The sequence below is a fragment of the Columba livia genome, chromosome 23 (genome assembly GCF_036013475.1).
Source record: "Columba livia isolate bColLiv1 breed racing homer chromosome 23, bColLiv1.pat.W.v2, whole genome shotgun sequence".
In the NCBI taxonomy this organism is placed as follows: Eukaryota; Metazoa; Chordata; class Aves; order Columbiformes; family Columbidae; genus Columba; species Columba livia.
The window spans coordinates 6,718,469-6,738,794 of record NC_088624.1 but is presented as its reverse complement, the minus strand read 5'-3'; the positions used below and the strand labels follow the sequence as shown (position 1 = coordinate 6,738,794).

The following is a 20,326-nucleotide window of genomic DNA, read 5'->3' as shown; positions in this document are numbered from 1 at the left end:
CACCAGTGCTGCTCTACTGCTTTAACGTAGCCCAACTTGCACTGTGCTAACAGGCCTTGTTGCTGCACAGAGGATCACCGTCCTGTGCACTGGAGAGAGTTTGGGTCACCAAAACACAGAAAACTGCGGCCGTTCAATGTCGCTGCCATGCGAGAGACGGAACCGGACACACCAAGTGATGTTCACAGAGTTCACCTTGACCGCCCCACCACGCTGGCTTTGGGCCAAAAGCTGCCCTGTCCACACGCCGTGCAACAACGTGATTGGTTACAGCACGCGCTATCCAGTACCGTGATTGGCTGCACGCACTGTCCACGCGCTCTGCACGCGCGTGTCGGCGATTGCTCATTGGCTGGTACCTTCTCACAGGATTCCTTTTGTCTCTTTGGTCTCCGGCTTCACCTCCTGGCCGGGCTGGCGACGACCCCATCCCCCGGGGGGCTCTGCCACTGCATCTGGGGGTCAGCATATGGGGTGTAGGGTTTTGAGGTGCAGGTTTCAGGTGTTCAGGACACTGGGGTGCAGGATTTGAGGGAGGGATCTGGAGGTGCAGGGTTTAAGGGTTCATGATTTGGAGGTGTAGAGTTTTGGGGTACAGGGTTGTAGGGTTCAGGTTTTTGGGGTGCAGGGTGTGGGGGTGCAGGGTGTGGGGGGCAGGACTAAGGATTGCAAGGTTTTGGTGGCAGGATTTGGGGTGCAGGGTATGAGGTGCAGGAACTGGGGGTGCTTGATTTGGGGGTTCAGGGTTTGGGGGTGCAGTGTTTTGAAGTGCAGGGTTTGGAGGGGGGATATTTTAGGGGGTGCAAGACTTGGCGGTGCAGGTTTTGGGGGTGCAGTGTTATGAGTGCAGAGGATTAGGTTGTTCAGGATTTGGGGATTCAAGGTTCTGGGGGCAGGGCTTTGGCGGCCTGATTTGGGGCTACAGGGTCTCGGGGTGCAGGTTCCAGGGATTCAGGATTTGGGGGTTTAGGGCAGTAGGATCTCTGGGTACAGGAGTTTGGGGCGCAGGGTTTGGTTGTGCCAGGTTTTGGAGGGATGATTTGGGGGTGCAGGGTTTAGGGCAGCAGGATCTTGGGGTGAAGGGGTTTGAGGTGAAGGGTTGGGTAGGACAGGATTTGGGCTGCAGGTTTTTAGGGTGAAACTTGTGGGGGGCAAAATTTGGGGTACAGGGGCTTGGGGGTGCAGGGTTTGCGGGTGCAGGATAAGTATGACAGCTGTATAATGTGAGTCAGTTCCAACATTCAAAGGCTCTTTCCAGAACACCTCAAAGCGATCCTAACATCTGTCATCTCAAGAACTTGTTTGACCCTTGGTCTCTTTTTCTACCTTGTGTTTGCAGCACTGGGTATCTGAGTTTAGCCACGTCATTACAACTTTACGTGAGCGACCAGAGGCATCAGTAAATACAGTCTTGTCCCTTACTGGTCGTTGCTGACAGCAGCATCTGCCGTACAACAGTAAATCACCAATTTCAGCCCACAGTTTATGTTGAGGGTAATAAACTGATATGTTCCCCGCGTATGTTGCCAATGAAAACTGGAACTTCACATCCTCAGCTAATTACCATTGTGAATTCTCCTTTGTTGTAGGAATAAATATACCTTCATGTCTACCGCAAACATACCATATAAACCTTCTCTGCCTTTAATTATTGGTTTGGCATACATTTCTTTTATTATCCAAACTGTTTTCATTGGCGTGTGAGCTAGAAAAACCCATACTGCCACAATCACCTTTCTCCTTCCTTGAGCTCTCCTGACCTGCGGTTCCACCACCAGCGTCTTCGTTCTTGATCCCTCTTGACTGGTGGGTGCACTCCAATCATCTTTATCCATCGCTGGCCTGCACGGCCCTGCCCGGCAGCAGGAGCGTCTGGAGCTGCCGGCCGGTTCTCCAGCTTTAGGGTCACCCGCAGCAGCCCGCTCTCCTCAGCTCTGCACACCCAGCCAGTTGTGCCGCCCAGGCAAAGTCAGCTTCACCCTCTGCCCTACACGTCTGGCATTTACAGCAGCACACAACAGCATCCAGACAACTGTGAGTGGAGAGCTGGCCAGGCCCTTGCCCAGGTGAGATCCTCTTCCCCTACCTTTACCTGCTGGCAGACAAGCAGACACCTCTCAAGAGATGACCACCCTGCTCCCTTTACCGCTCCCGAGTCCAAGAGCCCGGCCCCTGCTCACCACCCCCACCTCCCAAAACCCAGCCAACAGCCCCTGCTCCCACTTTACCAGCAGTCAGCGCTGAAGACTTGGCCCAGGCTGTTGGACACCACCTTGGACAGGGAGACCCGGGCCCCTGAGCACGGTTTCTAGGGGTGGGAGGGGGCAGCACTCATCACAGGTTGATCCCTGTGCTTAAGGAGACATTCTCCTCCTCGCTGGCTCAGGCTGCTCATCTTCCTCCTCACTCTTGACTCGTAGCTCCATCACCTTCCTCCTCTTTTGTCCCCTCCTCACTCGCAGGTCCACCACTGTCATCTTCCTCCTTGTCCCCTCTTGACTCACAGGTGCGCTCCAATCCTCTTTCGTGATCCCTCTTCTGTGTCAGTACGCGAAGACTGGGCACGTGAGAAACTGCAAGAGCCAACAGCATGAGAACAAGCGTTAGTGGAAAAATACAAGACTGTGTGCTATGTGATACATCAAGGACAGAGGGATTGATGCAGGATTGATGCATCAAGGACAGAGGGACAGCTTGTGATAGACAAAAAAGGCATTTATGGCAGTAACTTTGGTGGGAACACAAAATACATCACTTATGTAATGACTAACTTAGCTAATCAACAAATGCTTGAGCAAGCATCATAGCGAGTATAAACGCAAGCCTGAATTTGTAATAAACGTCTCTCATTGCACCTTAAAAGAGTCTGTACCTCATTCGCTACAAATGGCGCCCTGGAACAGGGACTTCCAGTGCGGCTGCAAGGGCAGCAGCCGTTCTGGCAGCGAAGCCCAATCGAACCAGGAAAAAGGACAGGGAACCAGGACAGGGCGCACCCACCACCAAGGAAAGGTGAGCGACTGGGAACGTGGGAGGGAAGTTATCCCTTGAACAAAGACAAACCCTGGATGTCCTTCAACATTTGCTACAAATGCAAATTCAGGATGTATCGGGGTCTGACTCATTAATTTTTTCAGAATGGATTGCTAATCATGTGCTAGACTTTCCTACAGCTGGTACATTTCAGTTGGAGGCATGGCGCAATGTTGAATAAGAATTATATGAACAGGCAGCGACTGGAGATAAAGCTGCTTGCAAATATTTATCTACTTATCTGCTCTACTGCGCATGAGCAGAGGCTGCTTCAAGGCACGATGGGAACAGTTTGGGTTTGGTTCTCCAGGTCTCTAAAGCCAAGAGTAATAAATGTGATCTGTGTCGTGGCGCAGGAACTTCATAGAATCATCGAATGCTAGGGATTGGAAGGGACCTCGAAACATCACCTAGTCCAATCCCCCTGCTGGAGCAGGAACATCTAGATGAGGCTACACAGGAACGTGTCCAGGTGAGTTTTGAATGTCTCCAGAGTAGGAGACTCCACAACCTCCCTGGGCAGCCTGTTCCAGTGCTCTGTTACCCTCACTGAGAAGTTTCTTCTCAAGTTTAAGTGGAACCTCTTATGTTCCAGCTTTAACCCATTACCCCTTGTCCTATCACTGGTTGTCACTGAGAAGAGCCTGGCTCCATCCTCGTGACACTCACCCTGTGTATATTTGTAAACATTAATAAGGTCACCCCTCAGTCTCCTCTTCTCCAAACTACAGAGCCCCAGCTCCCTCAGCCTTTCCTCACACGGGAGATGCTCCACTCCCTTCAGCATCTTGGTTGCCCTACGCTGGACTCTCTCCAGCAGTTCCCTGTCCTGCTGGAACTGAGGGGCCACAACTGGACACAATGTTCCAGGTGGGGTCTCACCAGGGCAGAGTAGAGAGGAAGGAGAACCTCTCTCAACCCACTAACCACCCCGCTTGTAACCCACCCCAGGATGCCATTGGCCCACTTGGCCACAAGGACACAGTGCTGGCTCATGGTCACCCTGCTGTCCACCAGGATTCCCAGGTCCCTCTCCCCTACACTGCTCTCTAATGGATCATTCCTCAACTTATACTGGAACCTGGGGTTGTTCCTGCCCAGATTCAAGACTCTACACTTGCCCTTGTTCTATTTCATTACATTTTTCCCCACCCAACTCTCCAGCCTGTCCAGGTCTCTGATGGCAGCACAGCTTCCAGTGTCACCACTCCTCCCAGCTTGGTGTCATCAGCAAACTTGCTGATAGTCACTGTAGCCCCTCATCCAAGTCATTGATGAATACATTGAACAGTACAGGCACTGACCCTTGAGGCACTGCACTAGATCCAGGCCTCAACTGGACTCTGCTCCATTGACCAGGACTCTGTGGCTTCTTTCCTTCAGCCAGTTTGCAGTCACCTCACTACCTGGTCGTCCAGACCACACTCCTCACTTTAGCTATGAGAATGCTGTGGGAGACTGTGTCAAATGCTTTACTCAAGTCAAGGTAGACCACGTCCACCGCCCTGCCATCATCTATCCGCCTCGTTATATCTTTATAAAAGGCTATGAGGTTGGTCAAGCACAACTTCCCCTTGGTGAAGCCATGCTGACTGCCCCTAATGACCCTCTTCTCATTGATATCCTTGGTGCCATCTCAAGGCATAAGCCGTTCCATCACTTTCCCAGGGATGGAGGTGAGGCTGACCGGTCTATAATTACCCGGGCCTTCCTTCTTGCCCTCTTTGAAGACTGGAGTGACATTTGCTCTCCTCCAGTGCTCAGGCACCTCTCCCGTCTCACAGGACTTGGCAAAGATGATGGAGAGCAGTCCAACAATGACCCCAGCCAGCTCCCTCAGCACCCGTGGGTGCATCCCATCTGGACCCATGGATTTGTGGATGTCCAGATTGCCTAATTGTTCCTTAACCCAGTCCTCATCAACCAAGGCAAATTCTTGCACCGTCCCGACTTCCTCTGGGGCCTCGGGGGTACGGGGCTCCTCAGGACAGCCTCCGGCAGAGTAGACAGAAACAGAAAAGGCAGTCAGTAACTCTGCCTCCTCTGTATCTTCTGTCACCAGGCCACCCACCTCATTCATCCGTGGGCCTACATTGCCTCTGCTGTTAGTTTTATCTGCCACGTATTTGGAAAAGCTCTTTCTGTTGTCCTTGACCCCTCGTGCCAGTTTTAATTCTAACGAGGCCTTAGCTTTCCTAGTTGCCTCCCTACATCCCCTGACAACAGCCTGATATTCTCCCCAAGTGCCCAGCCCCTCCTTCCATGATCTGTAAACTCTCCTCTTCCACCTGAGCTAACCCAGCAGTTCCCTGTTCAGCCACACAGGCCTCCTGGCTCCCTTCCTTGACTTCCTGCGTGTTGGGATGCTCTGATCTTGTGCCTGGTAGAAGAAATCCCTGAATATTAACCAACTGTCTCGGGCCCCTTTACCTTCAAACAGCCTTGCCCATGGGATTTTCTCTAGCAATTGCTTGAAAAGGCCAAAGATTGCCCTGCTGAAGTCCAGGGTTGCAATTCTGCTTGCTACTCTGTTCCTGCCGCACAAGATGCTGAACTCCACCTTGTCGTGGTCACCGCAGCCCAGGCAGCCCTCAACCTTTACTGCTCGACCAGACCCTCCTTGTTAGTGAGGATGAGGTCCAGCAGTGCACCTCTCCTGGTCGGCTCCTCCACTATTTGCATCGGAAAGTTATCTTCAATGCACTGGAGGAACCTCCTGGACTGCGCCCGGCTGGCTGAATGGTCCTTCCAGCAGACATCAGGGAAGTTCAAATCCCCCATGACAACCAGGGCCTGTGACTGTGAGGCTGCTCTCAGCTGCCTGTAGAGGCCTCATCAGCATTTCAGGGAGCAAGCTGAGCATTCTGATTCCACCCTAGGGGGATGGGAGGCCTCCCAGTCCCCATCAATTCTAGAATGCTGCCCCACTGATGCAACCCCATCCCCCTTCAAGCCTAGTTTAAAGCTCTCCAAATGAGCCCTGCTAATTCCTGACCCAGCATCCTTTTGCCCCTGCAGGATAAACAATTCCCACGCATCACTGTGTGGACTGGTGTCCTACAAATCCAGCCATTATCGAAGAATCCGAAGCCCTGCCTGTAGCACCAGTCTCAAAGCCAATCGTTTACGGATTGAATTCTTCTATTCCATCCCACGTTGTCACCCAAAAATGGAAGGAGTGACGAGAAAATCACTTGAGCTCCAGACTCTTTCACCATCCATCCCAGAGCCTTGAAGTCTTTCTTTATTCCCCTCATACTGTGGGGTGCAGCCTCCTCCCCACCTGTCTGGAAGATCAGCAGTGGGTAGTAGTCTGTCGGGTGCACCAAGTCAGGGAGTGCCCTGGTGATATCCCTGACCCGGGCCCCGGGTAGGCTACAAACTTCCCTATGACGAGGGCCAACTCTGCATATTGGGCCCTCCGTCCCTCTCTGAAGGAATCGCCTATTACAGTCACCCTTCTTTCTTTCTTGTCAGAGGCAGTCTTGAGGTGTGGAGTTAACTGCCTCTTCCTACGTGTCCCTGTAGGCGGATCTTGCACCGTGTCCTCACCCACCTGCTCTTCAAGCTCCAGGGATTCAAACTTGTTACAGAGGAGCACCTGGGGACGTAAAGCAGGTAGGGAGGGGGGGTTTCCCGTGACACCCAACGGGAACTCGCTTCCAATCCTCCTCATCTTTTAGGTCACTTACCTCTGCGCGACAGCGACAGGGCAGGGGCTGTCTTGGGTCTTCCGCCTCTGCCTGACAGATAGGGGGTCCGTCACCTTTTGGGGGGTATCCCCCTGAGGCCTTTCTGAGTGGCACACCAGGGAGTTACTCCACCAGTTTATCTCCTTTCACACTCCCTGATGGTCCTTAGTGTCTCGACCTCCTCCTTGAGTTTTGCAACCATGCTGAGCAGATCTTGCACCTGCTCACACCCCACACAGGTCAAATTCTGGCCTCCCTCCCCCACAGCAGCAGGCTCTGGCACTCCCCACAGCCGGTGACCTGAACAGCCACGGTTCAGGGTAAGGTCTCTGTTCCAGTCGCCACAGTCTTTTTCAGGCAAGCTCCTCGGCCCGCGCGCTTCTGCAGCGTGGCCCCGCCCATCCCGCGCAGGAGCCAATCCCGTCCGCGCCCGCCACCGGGCCCCGCCCCCCCTCCCGGCCCGGAGCCGCCGGCGGCCGCAGAGCGGCGCTGTCCGCCCGCAGCGCGGCCCCGGCCCCGGCGGGTCAGCGGCAGCGGGGCCGGGAGCGCTCGGGCTGCGCCCGCCCGGGACGGCCCGGGACCGAGGGCTCCGCCGCTGCAGCCCGTTTCGTGCCGTTTGCACCCCGGCTTACACGGCTGCAGCCTTCCTGCTGCTGCAGCTCACACATCTTTCTTCCTTCGAACCGCACAGCAGGTCACACTCACAAACGTTCCGTGCTCGTTGGCATAAGAATAACTGCAGAAGAATCTACAAACATTACACAGATATACCACCGACCACAGCTTTCTGAGCTTTCAGGTTAAAGTTCCTGTAGATAGCCGTGTTTCAATCAAACAGACACCACCAGCAGAGCTGCTGCCTCTGCCGTCTTTGCTCAGAAAGCAGTGACAACACCAGAAAACACGTTGGCAGCCGGTGCTTTGAGCAGTGAAGGTGGGATCTACAAAAGTCTGATTAAACCAAGCAGCCTGAGGTCTTTATCAAGCTGCAGATCTGCCAGGAATGCTGAAATGCAAGAGTTTACTCCTGCACTATTCCACAATGGAACAGCCGCTTCATATCAAAAATCATCTCGAAGTTCCAATCCAGTACATTAAAAAGCTGTCACTAGGTATTAGAAGACCACTGCAAGATCTTATTGCTTTTGAGTTAAATAACAATTTTTCAATAAACCAAAACCCAATCAGTTTCTGCAGTCTGTTGCTCATCCTCCTGTTCATTCATTAGCACTGCAGCAATCAGTTTTTATACAATGTCTCAACAGAGGCGATTGAAAAACCCCAAACAAAACTTATTGAAGCCCACGGACCCCCCGCCCTCCCTGCCCCCCCCACCCTGAGCCCCACGATCAGCACCTGGTGTGGGAGAGGAGCACAACTGGACAGACAGAACCAGAAATGCGACTGCGGGGAGAAGGAAACACCAAGGGAGTTACAGCTTCCTTAACGTTCCAAATCTGACGTCTTCCAAACCAAAGCACATAACCCTCATCATTTAAAAAGCAAAGTTGCTCTATACGTGTCTGATCCTCACCCAGCTGAGCGGTTCTCAAGTCCGCTGAGCTCCACTGTGCAGCCGCCCCCGCGTCTGTGTCCCCTTGTCCGGAGTCCCCAGTCGCGGGACAGTGAGCGGGGTTGGGCTCCAGTGACAAAGAAAAACACAAAGAGTGGAACTGGGAAAGTGATTAAAACAGGAAACCTGAAAGCCAGTTTGATTTTAATAACTTATTTTTACACTGCTAGAAGCACATGAAGTACGGGGGGCACGAACTCTGTTACTACACATATGTGCCTTATTACATAAGCACAGGAAACAAGGAAGTAGCATTCCTTCTGTTTTTGATGTAATGATGAGCTAATCCATCTCCTGAGATGGCTTCCAGACCCGATTTAGTATCTACACCGTGTTTACTGCAGATAAATCCCCCAGGTCAGCATTAATCGAAGACAATGTGCAGAATCAGCAACATGCAGGGAAGCACAAGATCCTGGATTCCTTAGAAGAGTCTGCTTCTAAAATTGTCTAAAAACGCTACAGAAATCGTAGCAGATAAACAACAGTAGCCACATTTTGTTCTATGGCATTTACATAATGTTGATCCACCTGTATTAACTTGTGCCCTTTCGGAACAGAACTGTAAATTCAGAGTGTTCAAAGACTTCTTTCTTTTGAATGGAATATGCTCATCTTTTCCTTTCATTCTATCTTCACAAATTATTTAGCAGGGAAAAAAACAGGTTAAAAGTTGCTGCTATCTAAACGATGTTGTCATAACTATACAGACTGAACCTGAGCATGCAGTGATTATTTTACAGGTGGACATATATCAGTTCAGCAATATTTGTTGAGTTTGATTGAATCACACGTCTCTTGTGATAAAGATCAAGGCTACATGATCCAGCTTCAGGTGCACTGACTCACACTCTGCTGGTGTGTTTTGTTGAGTTTGCCTGGACCACTATGAAGCAACAGGAAAAAATATCCACACACAACAAGTATAACATCAGCGATGCCTTTAATTGTTTTTAATGTATACATTATGTATACTCAAATACTTCCAACTAGTCACAGAGGTGGAGACAAACTCACATTCTTTGAAAAAGGTATTGGCTGACTTCTACCCATTTAATCTGAGAAATTCACTTTTCTTGGCAAAATACTTGAGAAAAACATCACTGTCATAATAAAGATTATTTCCACTACGTGTCACCTGACAAATCATTTCAATTCAAACATATTGAGTCACATTGCATATTTTACAGCTTAGAAAAAAGTGGTTTAAAATAAATTTAATAGGATGCATTAAAAATAAACTACTACCTAGTTGAACACACTCAGAAACCAAAGAGTAAATGTCCAATGAGGTTTCCAGGTAAGAGTATCCTACAGATTTGAGGCGTGCTTTGGGACACTCAGCGCCTCCCTGTTCACCGTACGTTATATGAACTGCAGCAGTTGAGACCCTGGGATGTGTAACATGTAAAAGCCATGAACATTAAAATAATGTTTATAAATCACAAGCATGTTATTTGGCTCCTTTATTGACTGAAAGTGGCAGGAGTGAAGCATCCAAACGTGATTTGTCCCACATTCATTCTTCACCACTCTGCAGCTGTTCTAGCAGGAGCTTCACAGATGTTTTCCCCATTTAAGAGTTTAGATGCCAAAAGATCCCAATAAGAACCATAATGCTTGTTTACGTCTAGAATTGTCTTAAATATACGTCCTTCTATGCATGTTTCAGAGACCGCAACGCTGCTTTGTGTGTTAGCACGTAACATACGCCACTAAAGCTGTTTCAATTAACCGACTAGATGAAGTTTTCCTCTGGAATTCAATACACGTGCATTAAAACCCCTCCAACCCAGAGCCCAGCTCCACTAGGCCACAGCTCTTCAGGGTCAGCTGCAGTTTGGCGGTTCCTCACTTCCCAGCGGCATCGCCCCGGCCGCCTGGTTCTGAACCGCACGGGCTCCAGCCCCAGACACAGCCCTGGAAACGCCAGCGGCACAAACTCCCGCTCAGCGCAAAGGGCGGGAGACAGCGGGTGCGGGTCCAGGCACTGCTGCTGTCCTGAACCCCAGGGCCTGCAGCCAACTGCCCACGTGCACCCAGACTGGAGCTGGCGTTGGACCTTCTCCTCTGCTCCGACAGAAACCCGAGTGGATGGCCAGAACAACAAAACCAAAAGGAATATCCTTCTTCCACCCTCCTTCCTTTCCTACGGTCACAAACCATAAGGCTGAGCTCGCCAACCAAGCTGTCTCAACAAAACCGAACCGAAGCATCTTTGGAATGAAGCACATACCTGGGCATGACCATGTTCTCAGAAGATAAGAGAACGGGTGTCAATTTCCCCCCCTAGAAAGCGAGTCATGTCCATACCATTTACATCAATTCTGACAACTGGGGGCTCAGGGGCTGCTTCCCGGGTGAGGGGGCACCGTTCCCGAGGGCTCGGCCCCACCGCCCGGCAACACCACCCAGTGACACTGCCTGGCCACACTGCCCAGTGATACTGCCTGGTAATACCGCCCGGCATCTCAGCGCCGCTGCCACGGGAACAAAACACACCATGAGGAGCGACTGAGGGCTCAGCCACAGCTCCACTCTGGTTCTGAACGTTCCCCAGCACAGGCTGATGTCCCCACTGTAACACACAGAGGTGAGGGGGAACCTCCCCCTCCCACATCTGAAACTCCATTTAGAAGATAAAGAGATTTTACCAAGAACGTATCAAATATTAACACCATAGGATCAGGCAGCACATCTGGACCACACTGTAACCTGAAATGGGACTTTCAAAGCTGCTGCTGGGATGTCTCCGTTGCTGACGCTGTGTGAGCCGACGCAGGCGGGCGGCAGAACAACCAGAGGCCACAGGTGCGACACAAAGAGCAAATGTATTGTTGTTCCTTGCTGCCGGGGGGATTCCCAAACACACCTCAGCTCCCAGCAGAGCTCACACCAGTGCAGCCGCAGGGCTGCGGAATTCAGGAGCATTCAGAGACTGGGGCAGTTCCCTTGGAGTGCAGCCTCCGTATCAACATCTTGCAATAACTGGTCATTTTGTTTTCCTCGATATCCAGGTTTAGAAAACCAATGTTTCCACAGTGCTTCTCATGGTCCTCGGTTAGGAAAGCCGGACCTTCTGTTACCTTTTCCAAGCACAAACGTTTCTGTTTTAATACACACCAAAGTGATTTGTGTCAAAGCCAGAACAACATCTTTAGGCCACGACATTCGATGGAGGGCACACACTGAACCTATGGAATTATACGGCAAAAGCAGTCCTGACATGCACAAGTGTTCAGATGCTTCTATGGCAAGGGTGTTTTTCGCAGGTTGTATTCACCTCGTGTGAACAAGTGACAATGACTCACCAGCTTTGCTTTGGAGATACATCTCAGTGCACATCAGTTCCAGATGAGAACAGGTCTGTCCAGTAAAAAAGATTCTTACAAGTGCCAGTTCTGCCTCAAACCGTTCAGATAAAAGCCACGGGCCTATGTGGGCTGTACGTGTGTGTGCAGGAGGAGTCAAAGGGAAATAAGACACCCCAGGAGCCACCCTGCAGCACTGGCCTTGGCAACCGCGAGTCTCTGGTCGCTTCCCATGTGCTCTTCACCCTTTCCATTGCACAGAGAAGCTGTCAGGTACTCAGCGAGGAAACACGGACATCACTGGCAGTGAGTCACTGTGACGAGAGCCTCTGTTTGCAGCAGTGTTTAAAAAAGCAGGAAGGACACAGGACTGGAGTCTTCACAAGCAGAAAGTGCAACTGAGCATCAGCTGCTGCATCCTCCTGAACTTCTCAATGTGCTACCAAACTGGCAATTATACAGACAGTTCAATTACGACAGTGCCAGAAATTATCAAAACAATGCCAATAGTGTGATCAGAAAGGTCCAGGCAACTGGTTCCAACCTTTTCCCTGTAATTGCCCAGCAAAATGTCAAAACAATCTGGAACTGTCCTTAGGCTTCCTCAACAGGACCCGATTGCTGGAGCGGAGAGGTCTGTGGTGCTGTGCTGGTTCCACAGGAGACCCTGTCTTGATCTGTGTTTGTAGACAAGGACGCCACAGAAATGGAGTGGAACAAACTGGTGTCGGGCTGGAGGAGACAGTCGGGCTCTGTGTAGTGCCCGTAAGTGTGAGATCCTGTGTGTGGATAAGTGACTTGAGGATGCTGACAAGAAAGCAGAGCCACTTTTTGAAATGCAATTCACCTTGTTCTTGTCAGGAGCAGAAGAGGGCTGCAATTCCATGCCATGGCTCTGGCCTAGAAATGGGCATGGACTTTCTTCACTGCCTTCATTAGAGATGGTAAGAAATGAGGCTGGAGATACTGACTGGAAGCGGCTGCTCTTGTTACTACTCGTATCTGCTCCGCCAGGCGTTCGGGTACCGATGCTGTGGGTACCGATGCTGTGGGTACGGCTGCTACGCTGAGCCAGTGGAGCTGCTCGGTGCCCAGCCGGAATATCTTGACACTGTTAAAAATAAAAGGTTATCAGATGGCTGCTCTTGTCTAGTTTGCAATTTCTTTAAATGCAGTAATGCTGAGGGGGTTTAGGGTTTCATAAAACTATTTAAAGAAGACAATTTTACTCATTACACAACTGCCTGCTCTCCTCACCTTGCATTTGGTCCAGGTAGCTGATGCAGAGCCATGCCCTGTGGCGGGACGAGTCCAGGCAGTCACTGGTCAGAGAGACCAGCAGTGCCACCAGGGAGCCCAGCTGCCGGCAAGGGCGTCCTCTCTGCAGGGAGAGCAGCAGGACAAGGGTCACAGCTGCCCCAGCACCCGCTCGCCTTGGTCGCCCGTCCCGCTCCCTGAGCAGCAGCCGGGCAGAGGGGCCGGCAGGAGCTGCCCAGGAACCCAGACCCAGCACCCAGCCGGGCAGGGCTGCCTTGCGGGGCCAGGAACGGTGCGGGGGGACACCAGGGTGTGCGGGGGTCCCTACTCACCGTGAGCTCAGCTCGCTCCTTGCAAGCCCTCAGCACACGGGCACAAACCCGCAGGGCTCTCTCCCGCTCCCAGTCTCTGTCGGAGCCCAGCCAGTGCTGCAGGACCTGGGGCAGGGTGCATTTCTCTCACAACAGGGATCTTCCTCTCCTGGAGATTCCTCTCCGTCCTTCTCTGGCCCCTTCCGGGCACGGCCCCCAGCCCCACAGCGCCCTGGCCCTGCAGCCTCCGCTGCCTCACTCTCTCCAGCCAACCCTGCCCTGGGCCAGGTGCTGCTTCCCTGCCAGCGTGTCCCCGCTCCAGCCTTCCCCGGGCTGCTGTCACCCAGCCCATGGCCGGCTCTCGGCTTCTCCTCGGCCTGCGACCACTTCTCTGCCCGGCCTGAGGCCGCAGTGGCCGGCGCTGCTGTGCCCCAGCTCAGCCCCTGACTGGACACACGGCCTCAGGGCTAGGGGCCACAGCCCTACGTTCCCGTAGGAAAGGGGTGTCCACCTACTGCCACCCGCTAAATCCTTGATTCCCTGCCCCTGCAACGCTTTCCCCATGGCTACTCACAAGGAACACATCATCAAAGCCAGCCGAGGGCTCCTCTGCCGCCAGGAGAGTCTCGATGAGGTGGCCCAGATCTTCAACACTTCTCCTGTGCAGAAGCTGGAAGCAGGAGAGGAGAGCTGAGGTTCTGCGTCACGGGGGCTGCCAGGGCACACCGAGGGGATCCTGACCCGGGGTGGCAGGCACTGCCCCGTGGTACCTGCATGTTCAGAGCTGCCCGCACCGTCCTGCCCCTCTTCATCCCCTCCTGGGAAGGAGAGGACAGGACAGCCTGGCAGCACACTGCCAGCAGGCTGCGGTTCTCCTCCCTGCTCAGCGCTGGCCTCAGCTTGCTGGCCAGGGGAAAAAGGAAGAGAAAAGAGAAAGGGGATTTACCAGCCCTCTCCAGAGTGGCTCAAACCATGCCTGGGTTCCTCCTAATCCAGGGCCCCAAACCCACCAGCCCCAGCCCCTGCCAGCAAGCGCTGCCCTCAGCTCCAGCAGCTCCTGCCTCCCCCCGGGCAGCAGCAAACCCCCAGCCCAGGGTAAGGAACCCCTGGGGCTCAGGAGACACCCAAAGTGGGGAGCAGCCTCCCACTCCACAGCCCCAGCAGCTCAACACCACTGGGGCTGCCCTGGCCAGCTGGGATGGGGCACACGGGGAGTCCCCAGAGTCGGGAACAGCCCTCACCTCAACTCCTCCAGGGCCTGAAACACTCCGTACACCAGGGAGTCCGCAGGCTCCTCCTTGATCCAGTCCTGCAAGTCACAGAGACACAGGCGCAGAGTTGTCAGTAGACATGGACACGGGACGGCCCTCCTACCTCCCCCGGGACCGGCTCTGCTGCCAGGCCTGGGCAGACACTGCCCCGTCACCCCACGGGTCCCCAAAGGCACCGAGGGAGGGACCTTGCTCCACAGCCACCCTGCACCCCAGGGCCCCCCAGCTCAGGACACAGCTCCAGGAGCTCGCGAGAAGCCCAGAGACCATCGCCCATCTGGGGAAAGTGCAGCCCAAAGCTCCCCCGTGTGACTGTCCGTGCTGCAGGCACTCACCAGCAGGGTCTGTGTCACCTCCTGCTTCGAGGACAGCTCAAAGCTGCCAGCATCACCCACAGTCTGGATGGCAGAGCTGACCTCAGTGACACTCTGCACCAGGGCGAGCTTGAGCTGCATCTCCTGAGGGCAAAGAGAGCAAAGCACCCCTTGAACTCTCTGCAGGGCTGAGAGGTGGAAGAAGAGTATCAGCAGGGGGACACACAGGCGTTTGCATCTGGATGTTGAGGACAAACCCTTCCTTGAGGGATCTTTAGAAAGAGTTTGTCCATCTTGGTACACCCCGGCCCCAAGGGGCTGGAATGAGGGCACTCAGGTGTCCCTGTCCCTGCACGGCTCGTGCTCCTACCCTCTGTGTGACTCTGGAGAGCTGCAGGATGGTGCCCATGATCTCCCTATCCACACGGGCGAGCAGCTGCTCCCTGGGGGCACGCAGAGCGATGCCGCTGTACACGCACATCAGAGCAGCACGAGTGGCCTGAGGTCTCTCTGTGCCCTGCGGCAGCTGTGCCTGTGACAACAGAGATGCCCCCAGACGTCAGCCCCGGTCCTGCCCCGCACCCTCACCAGCTCCTTCCTTCCCTGGGCACCTCCCGGCAGCTCCTCGAGCTGCGAGCTCCGGGGCCGGGAGCTCTTCCCGTCCTGCAGCCGGGGCTCTGGCACGGGATGGGGAGCAGGGAGCAGCCAGCATCGCACACACTGCTGGCGGATTTACCGCTGTCCTTCCCAACACAGCTCAGGGGCCCCAATGCCGGGACATCCCCTCTGAAACACAGGTCTTGGGCAGCTCTTACAAGAGGGCTGATATAAACACAGCTGCCACAGTTTGGCTGCAGAAGGTGTAGAAGTGGAAATAAGGTCAAAAAAAGGAAAGCCAAAGAGTGAAACCCTGGATCCTTTACCTTCCAGCCCGTGGAAGTCTCGTAAAACCTGTCTCTGGTAAAAGCGGTCACTGTGTCCAAGACCAGGTTGAAGTGGGTCTCAGCAGCATGGGACACCACAGAAATCATCCCCTGCAACCACAGGGAAATGGGGAGTGGGCTCCAGCCCGAGCACTCAGCCATGGCCAGTGACAACGGCCAGGCAGGACGCTGCAATAAGGGGGAAACAGCAGCGATGGGCACATCAGGGAGGTCTGGAGCAGGGCCAGGAGCAGCTCTCCCTCTGCCCCAGCAACAGGCAGAGGATGCTCAGGACATGAGCATCACCTCACCTGGGTCTCAGAGAGCTCCGCAGAGTCTGTGTCCTGGAGGAACCTCAGCACCTGCCCTTGGACGTGGCTGAGGTCCCGACAACCTGCCAGCGCTGTCCCGAGAGCCTTGTAGAGGAAAAGCTGAACGAGAAGAGGCTGAGCCCGAGATGCGGTCACAGCCCGACCTGTCAGGAGAGGGCTGGCCCCAGACTGACCCGACTCCCCCAGGAGCAGGCGGGACTGCCCGCAGTGCCAGGCCGGGGCAGCACGGGGGGAAGCGCAGTTTGGGGGTGAAGCAGTGAAAACTGCCTGCGTGGGCAGAGTCCCGGTGTGGGGCAGGAGACAAACCTTCTGCCAGGAGCCGGGGGCAGAGCTGCCCAGCTGCCGGCTCAGCTGCTGGCTCAGGCCCACGCTCCAGGTCTCATCCTCAATGAGCTTCAGGGATGCTCGCAAGAACTGGGGGGAAGAGGAGAGAAAGCGGGTGTCCCCCTGCCCTTGGCCAGGGCCCTTCCCACACCCCTGTGTCCTGGGATGCTGCTGGGGAGAGCTGCTGGAATGGCAGTGTCTCCCCTGCCAAGCCCAGCCCTCTTTTCACCAGCTCTCCACAACTCTGTCTGCTCCCTCTTCTCCCCGTCCGTTTGTGACACCCCGAGGATGCTGTACCTTAAGCACATGCTGCTCCCACTCTGCAGAGTCCAGGGAGCTCTCGGCTCTTCCTAGAAAGCAAGAGGAATCAAAAGCTCTGCTGCTGCTCAAGCTCACACCAAAGAAGAGCCCGGTGGTCTCCTCTGCGGTCAGACCTCCCAGAAATCCCAGGCCATCAGGCTGGAAAGGGCCCACAAGCGCCTGTGCCAAAGCCCTTGCAAGGCCACAGACACAGGAGGGAGCCCAGGGGTGTTTGTCAGAGCCACTGCATTCATGATGGGGAAGGTCGCACTGACCATGGCTGATCCCCACTGTGTGACTGCTGGGAAGCTGCCCCTCCCTCCTCTCCAGCCTCTCCTCCCACCCACACTTTACCTGCCAGGTGCTGCAGCAGGAGGGGGATCTCGGTGGCCCACGCTGTCCCCAAGGCCCCGCAGATCCAGCCCTGCAGGGCCTGCAGCAGCTGCAAGGCAGCGACTGCGCGGCCGCTGCTGGTGTGAGGAGCCGCCGCCAGCACCTGGGCGAGGGCAGCAGAGACGGGTCACCCCTGCCACCAGAGCCACCCCCGCCAGCCCCGAGACAGGACTGGGATCCCCGCGGGGCTCGGGCAGGCTCGGGAGTGCTGCCAGAAAAGCTCTTTCTTTCCCCAGGGCCCCGCTACTCACCAGCGTTCGAGCCAGCAGCGCCTGGGGAGCCGGCAGCCGGGCTGCGGGGAGGGGGAAAGGCTGGTGAGATGAAGAGGCCCCGCCGTGGCCTGACCCTCGTACCTCCTGTGGCCCACACAGGGCTGAGAGCAGCTGCACGGCCACAGGGCTGGCCCGGGGGCTCCCCAGGCTGCCCCGCATGGGGTGGAGGCAGATCCAGCACGGCCAGGAAGGAGCCCCCGGCTCCCCAGGAGCCAGAGCCTGACTCTGCCCTTTGCTTTTCCTGGGCTCCTGCTCAGGGTTCGTGGGGCACAGGGAGACACAGACTGGCCTGAGCCCCTTCCAAACCCAGCAGCACTGCCTGGGGCTCCTACCTTGCTCCGGCGAGTCCACAGCATCGGGCTCCTCCTCTTCCTCACATCCCGCTCTCTCCCGTCTCTCCAGCAGGGCTCGCAGGCCGCAGGACAGCGGGATCAGCACGCCGCTGTACTGGGCTGGCACCACGTACTGCAGCAGCCTGGGCCACAGGAGCTGCAGAGAAGAACCAGGCAATTCAGCACATCAGCATTTCCACTCAGTTCCAAGATGTAAAGGATGGTCTGCATTTCCCTGAGCCTCGTGTGCTTCAGCACACGTGAGGGGAGAGGTTCAGGCCATGAGGAAGAGCAATTAAAAACACTCTGAAGGCAAGAAGTGGCCACAGCAGCAGGCCAGAGGGCAACTTACTTGGGACATCCCTCTCCGAGTGACATCCAGCGAGCCCAGGATGTCCACGCACAGGGACTGAAGAGCTCTGTCCTCCTGGGGCTCCCAGGCAAAAAGGCCTCCTGCCGCCTGTAAGACAGAGTTGGCAAAACCCCGGTTCCTCTCAGCTCCCGACCGACCAGGCTCAGGCACGGCCCCACCACCGCTGCTGTGCCAGCATCCCGGGAGCAGCCACCTCCCGAAGGAGAATCCAGAAGCCCTTTCCTTTGCCCTGCTCCCAAAACAGCCTCCTGGAGCCCTGGAGGAGAGTGGCACACACACATCTCCCAGCCAGCCAGATGCTCCAGCCAGAGAGGGAAGATCCTTGGCAAGCCAGCAGGAGGCTGGGCCATCCCTGGCCTTCATCTCCTGGGTGCCCGGCTGGAAACACTCACCCAAGGGGCTGCCACACAGCCTGTCCCCTTGCCAGAAGGGATGTGGGCCCCAGGCTGCTATGGGATGGGCAGGGCATGCTTTGGAGAGCCAGGGCACGAAAACACCACAGAAAGCTCCTCTAGCCAGGCCCACCTGTGTGCACGGGCTGAGCTGGGCTGATGGCCCATCAGCATTTCGGGACGGATGGTGTCGTGTCCCCACAAGTCTGTCCCTCCCTTCACAAGGCAGCTTTGCTGGAGGTGTGTGTGGGCACAGCTCAGCGCGAGGGGCGTGCAGGCAGCCCTGGGTGGCGTGTCCAGGTGCAAACCCACGTCACCCCGACATCTCCACCACCATGGCACAGCCCTGTGGAGGCTGCTGCGATGGCCGAGCTGGCGCCAATGGCCCTGCCGCGTGGAGCTCTCCATGGGCAAGGGCGCCTGCAGGAGCTCTCAGCACGGCCCCGGCACCAGCCGAAGCCCCGGTGTCCTGCCCTGTCCTTACCAGTCTGCCCGAGCTCCGGCTGTACTCGCTGAAGATGTGCCCCACCACATCCCGTGGCCAGCAGCTCTGGGAGCCGGAGCTGAGCAATTCCCAGATGAACTCCAAAACTGCCCTCTGCACCTGCCGGGGAGAGCGTGGTTATCAACCCCTGTTCCAAACCACAGGGAAGCCGCCTGCGCTTGGGGAAGCCTTTGTGGCTCACGGGGAGGTGACGAGGGCACGGCAGAAGCTTCTGCTGCTGCCATGGCCTGGTCAGGCTGTCCTGAGGGAAAGGGTTTCTCTGCCCTCCCTGGCAGCACTGTCTCTTCCCAAACCAGCTCACCTGGGCGCTGGGGTCGTTGCACACCAGCTGCACAGCTGCCACCACCTGGGGCAGCTTCTTCCTTGCTACAGGAGCTGGAAGAGACACAGAGAGGTGTGCTGAGGCAGAGCCCTGATGGCAGAAGGATCCCTTGAAGCTTCCAAGCTTCACATACACTGGTGGGACAGAGAAGCAGGGCCTGACTCTGAATTCACAGCAGGCAGGGGTGTGCACAGAGTGACTCTCTTTCTAGAGGCATGGCTGTTTTATAGGCACCGAAAGCTCTGGTAACGCAGAGAATGAGAGACATGGCACTGGTAGGAGCATCTCCTCTGCAAACCATCCACTCGTGTCACTGAGCCTGGAGCATTGTCCCTGCTGTGCCCCCATTTCTAACTGCTGGGAACAGCTTGAGCATCATCACAGGATGTCAGCTCGGCTGGGGGACCCGCTCTTTGCAGCTCCTCTCGGGTGCAGCTGCACCACTTCCAGCCCATTCCAGCATTCAGCCCAGCAGCTCCAGCCCCTGCCGTGTGTCCCCAGCCCTGGCACTGACCGTCAGAGCGGGCCAGCTCTCCCAGCAGGCTCAGGGTTGCCACACGCTGGGCCTCGCTCCCGTGCCTCAGCTGGGACCGCAGAACAGCTGCGGGGCAGGTTCGGGCTGCAGGGAAGAAATCGCATTCTGCATTAGCAGGCGGCTGCCCCTGGCTGCCGAGGACAGGCACAGAGCTGCCACGGCACAGTGACATCGCCCCGTCCCCTCTCCTTACCCTGCAGCGTCATGGGGCGGGATGGCTTCGCCTTATGGGCTGGCCCAGGCTCCTCAGTCACATCAGGGACCTGTGGGAACAAGGGTCGTTTGAGAGAAATGTGCATCGGCCTTGAGAGGGACTGAAAAGATTTGGTGCTCTCTGCCTTCCTCCCTTCCCTTGCTCTTCCTGCAGCTTGGCCGAGAGGGAAATCGCTGTGGGAACCAGGCTGCCCCCCAGCCCCTTCCAAGCACAGAACTACAGAATGTCCCGAGCTGGAAGGAACCCACAAGGATCTTGAGTCCAATTCCTGTCCCTGCACAGGACACCCCACAGTTCACACCGTGGGTCTGAGGACGTTGTCCAGTCTCTTCTTGAACACTGTCAGG

The 20,326-nt window shown here is 55.5% G+C and overlaps 1 protein-coding gene and 1 long non-coding RNA gene across 2 annotated transcripts; both read right to left on the bottom strand.

Annotated features, from left to right (window-relative positions):
• Positions 1–9,243: 9,243 nt before the first annotated feature.
• Positions 9,244–15,630, bottom strand: LOC135576233 (maestro heat-like repeat-containing protein family member 2B). Its single transcript, XM_065039998.1, has 8 exons — positions 15,133–15,630; positions 14,784–14,906; positions 14,419–14,486; positions 13,948–14,080; positions 13,752–13,847; positions 13,199–13,303; positions 12,867–12,990; positions 9,244–12,720 (listed from the first exon to the last, which is right to left on the bottom strand). Exons 1-8 carry the CDS (start codon positions 15,241–15,243, stop codon positions 12,671–12,673), a joined length of 810 nt encoding a protein of 269 aa, XP_064896070.1. The 5' UTR covers positions 15,244–15,630; the 3' UTR covers positions 9,244–12,670.
• Positions 15,631–19,206: 3,576 nt separating this feature from the next.
• On the bottom strand, positions 19,207–20,098 carry LOC135576139 (uncharacterized). Its single transcript, XR_010467734.1, has 3 exons — positions 19,959–20,098; positions 19,745–19,849; positions 19,207–19,283 (listed from the first exon to the last, which is right to left on the bottom strand). It is a non-coding gene; the product is annotated as an uncharacterized LOC135576139 (long non-coding RNA).
• Positions 20,099–20,326: the final 228 nt, after the last annotated feature.

Excerpts from the sequence above, each read along its gene's own strand:
- LOC135576233 (XM_065039998.1), bottom strand. The coding sequence starts at position 15,243 with ATGTGCGTGTACAGCGGCATCGCTCTGCGTGCCCCCAGGGAGCAGCTG. Across the intron at positions 14,487-14,783 it reads AGGTGACACAGACCCTGCTG|GACTGGATCAAGGAGGAGCC; the intron begins GTGAGTGCCTGC and ends TGTGACTTGCAG. Across the intron at positions 12,721-12,866 it reads CTACCTGGACCAAATGCAAG|TGTCAAGATATTCCGGCTGG; the intron begins GTGAGGAGAGCA and ends TATTTTTAACAG.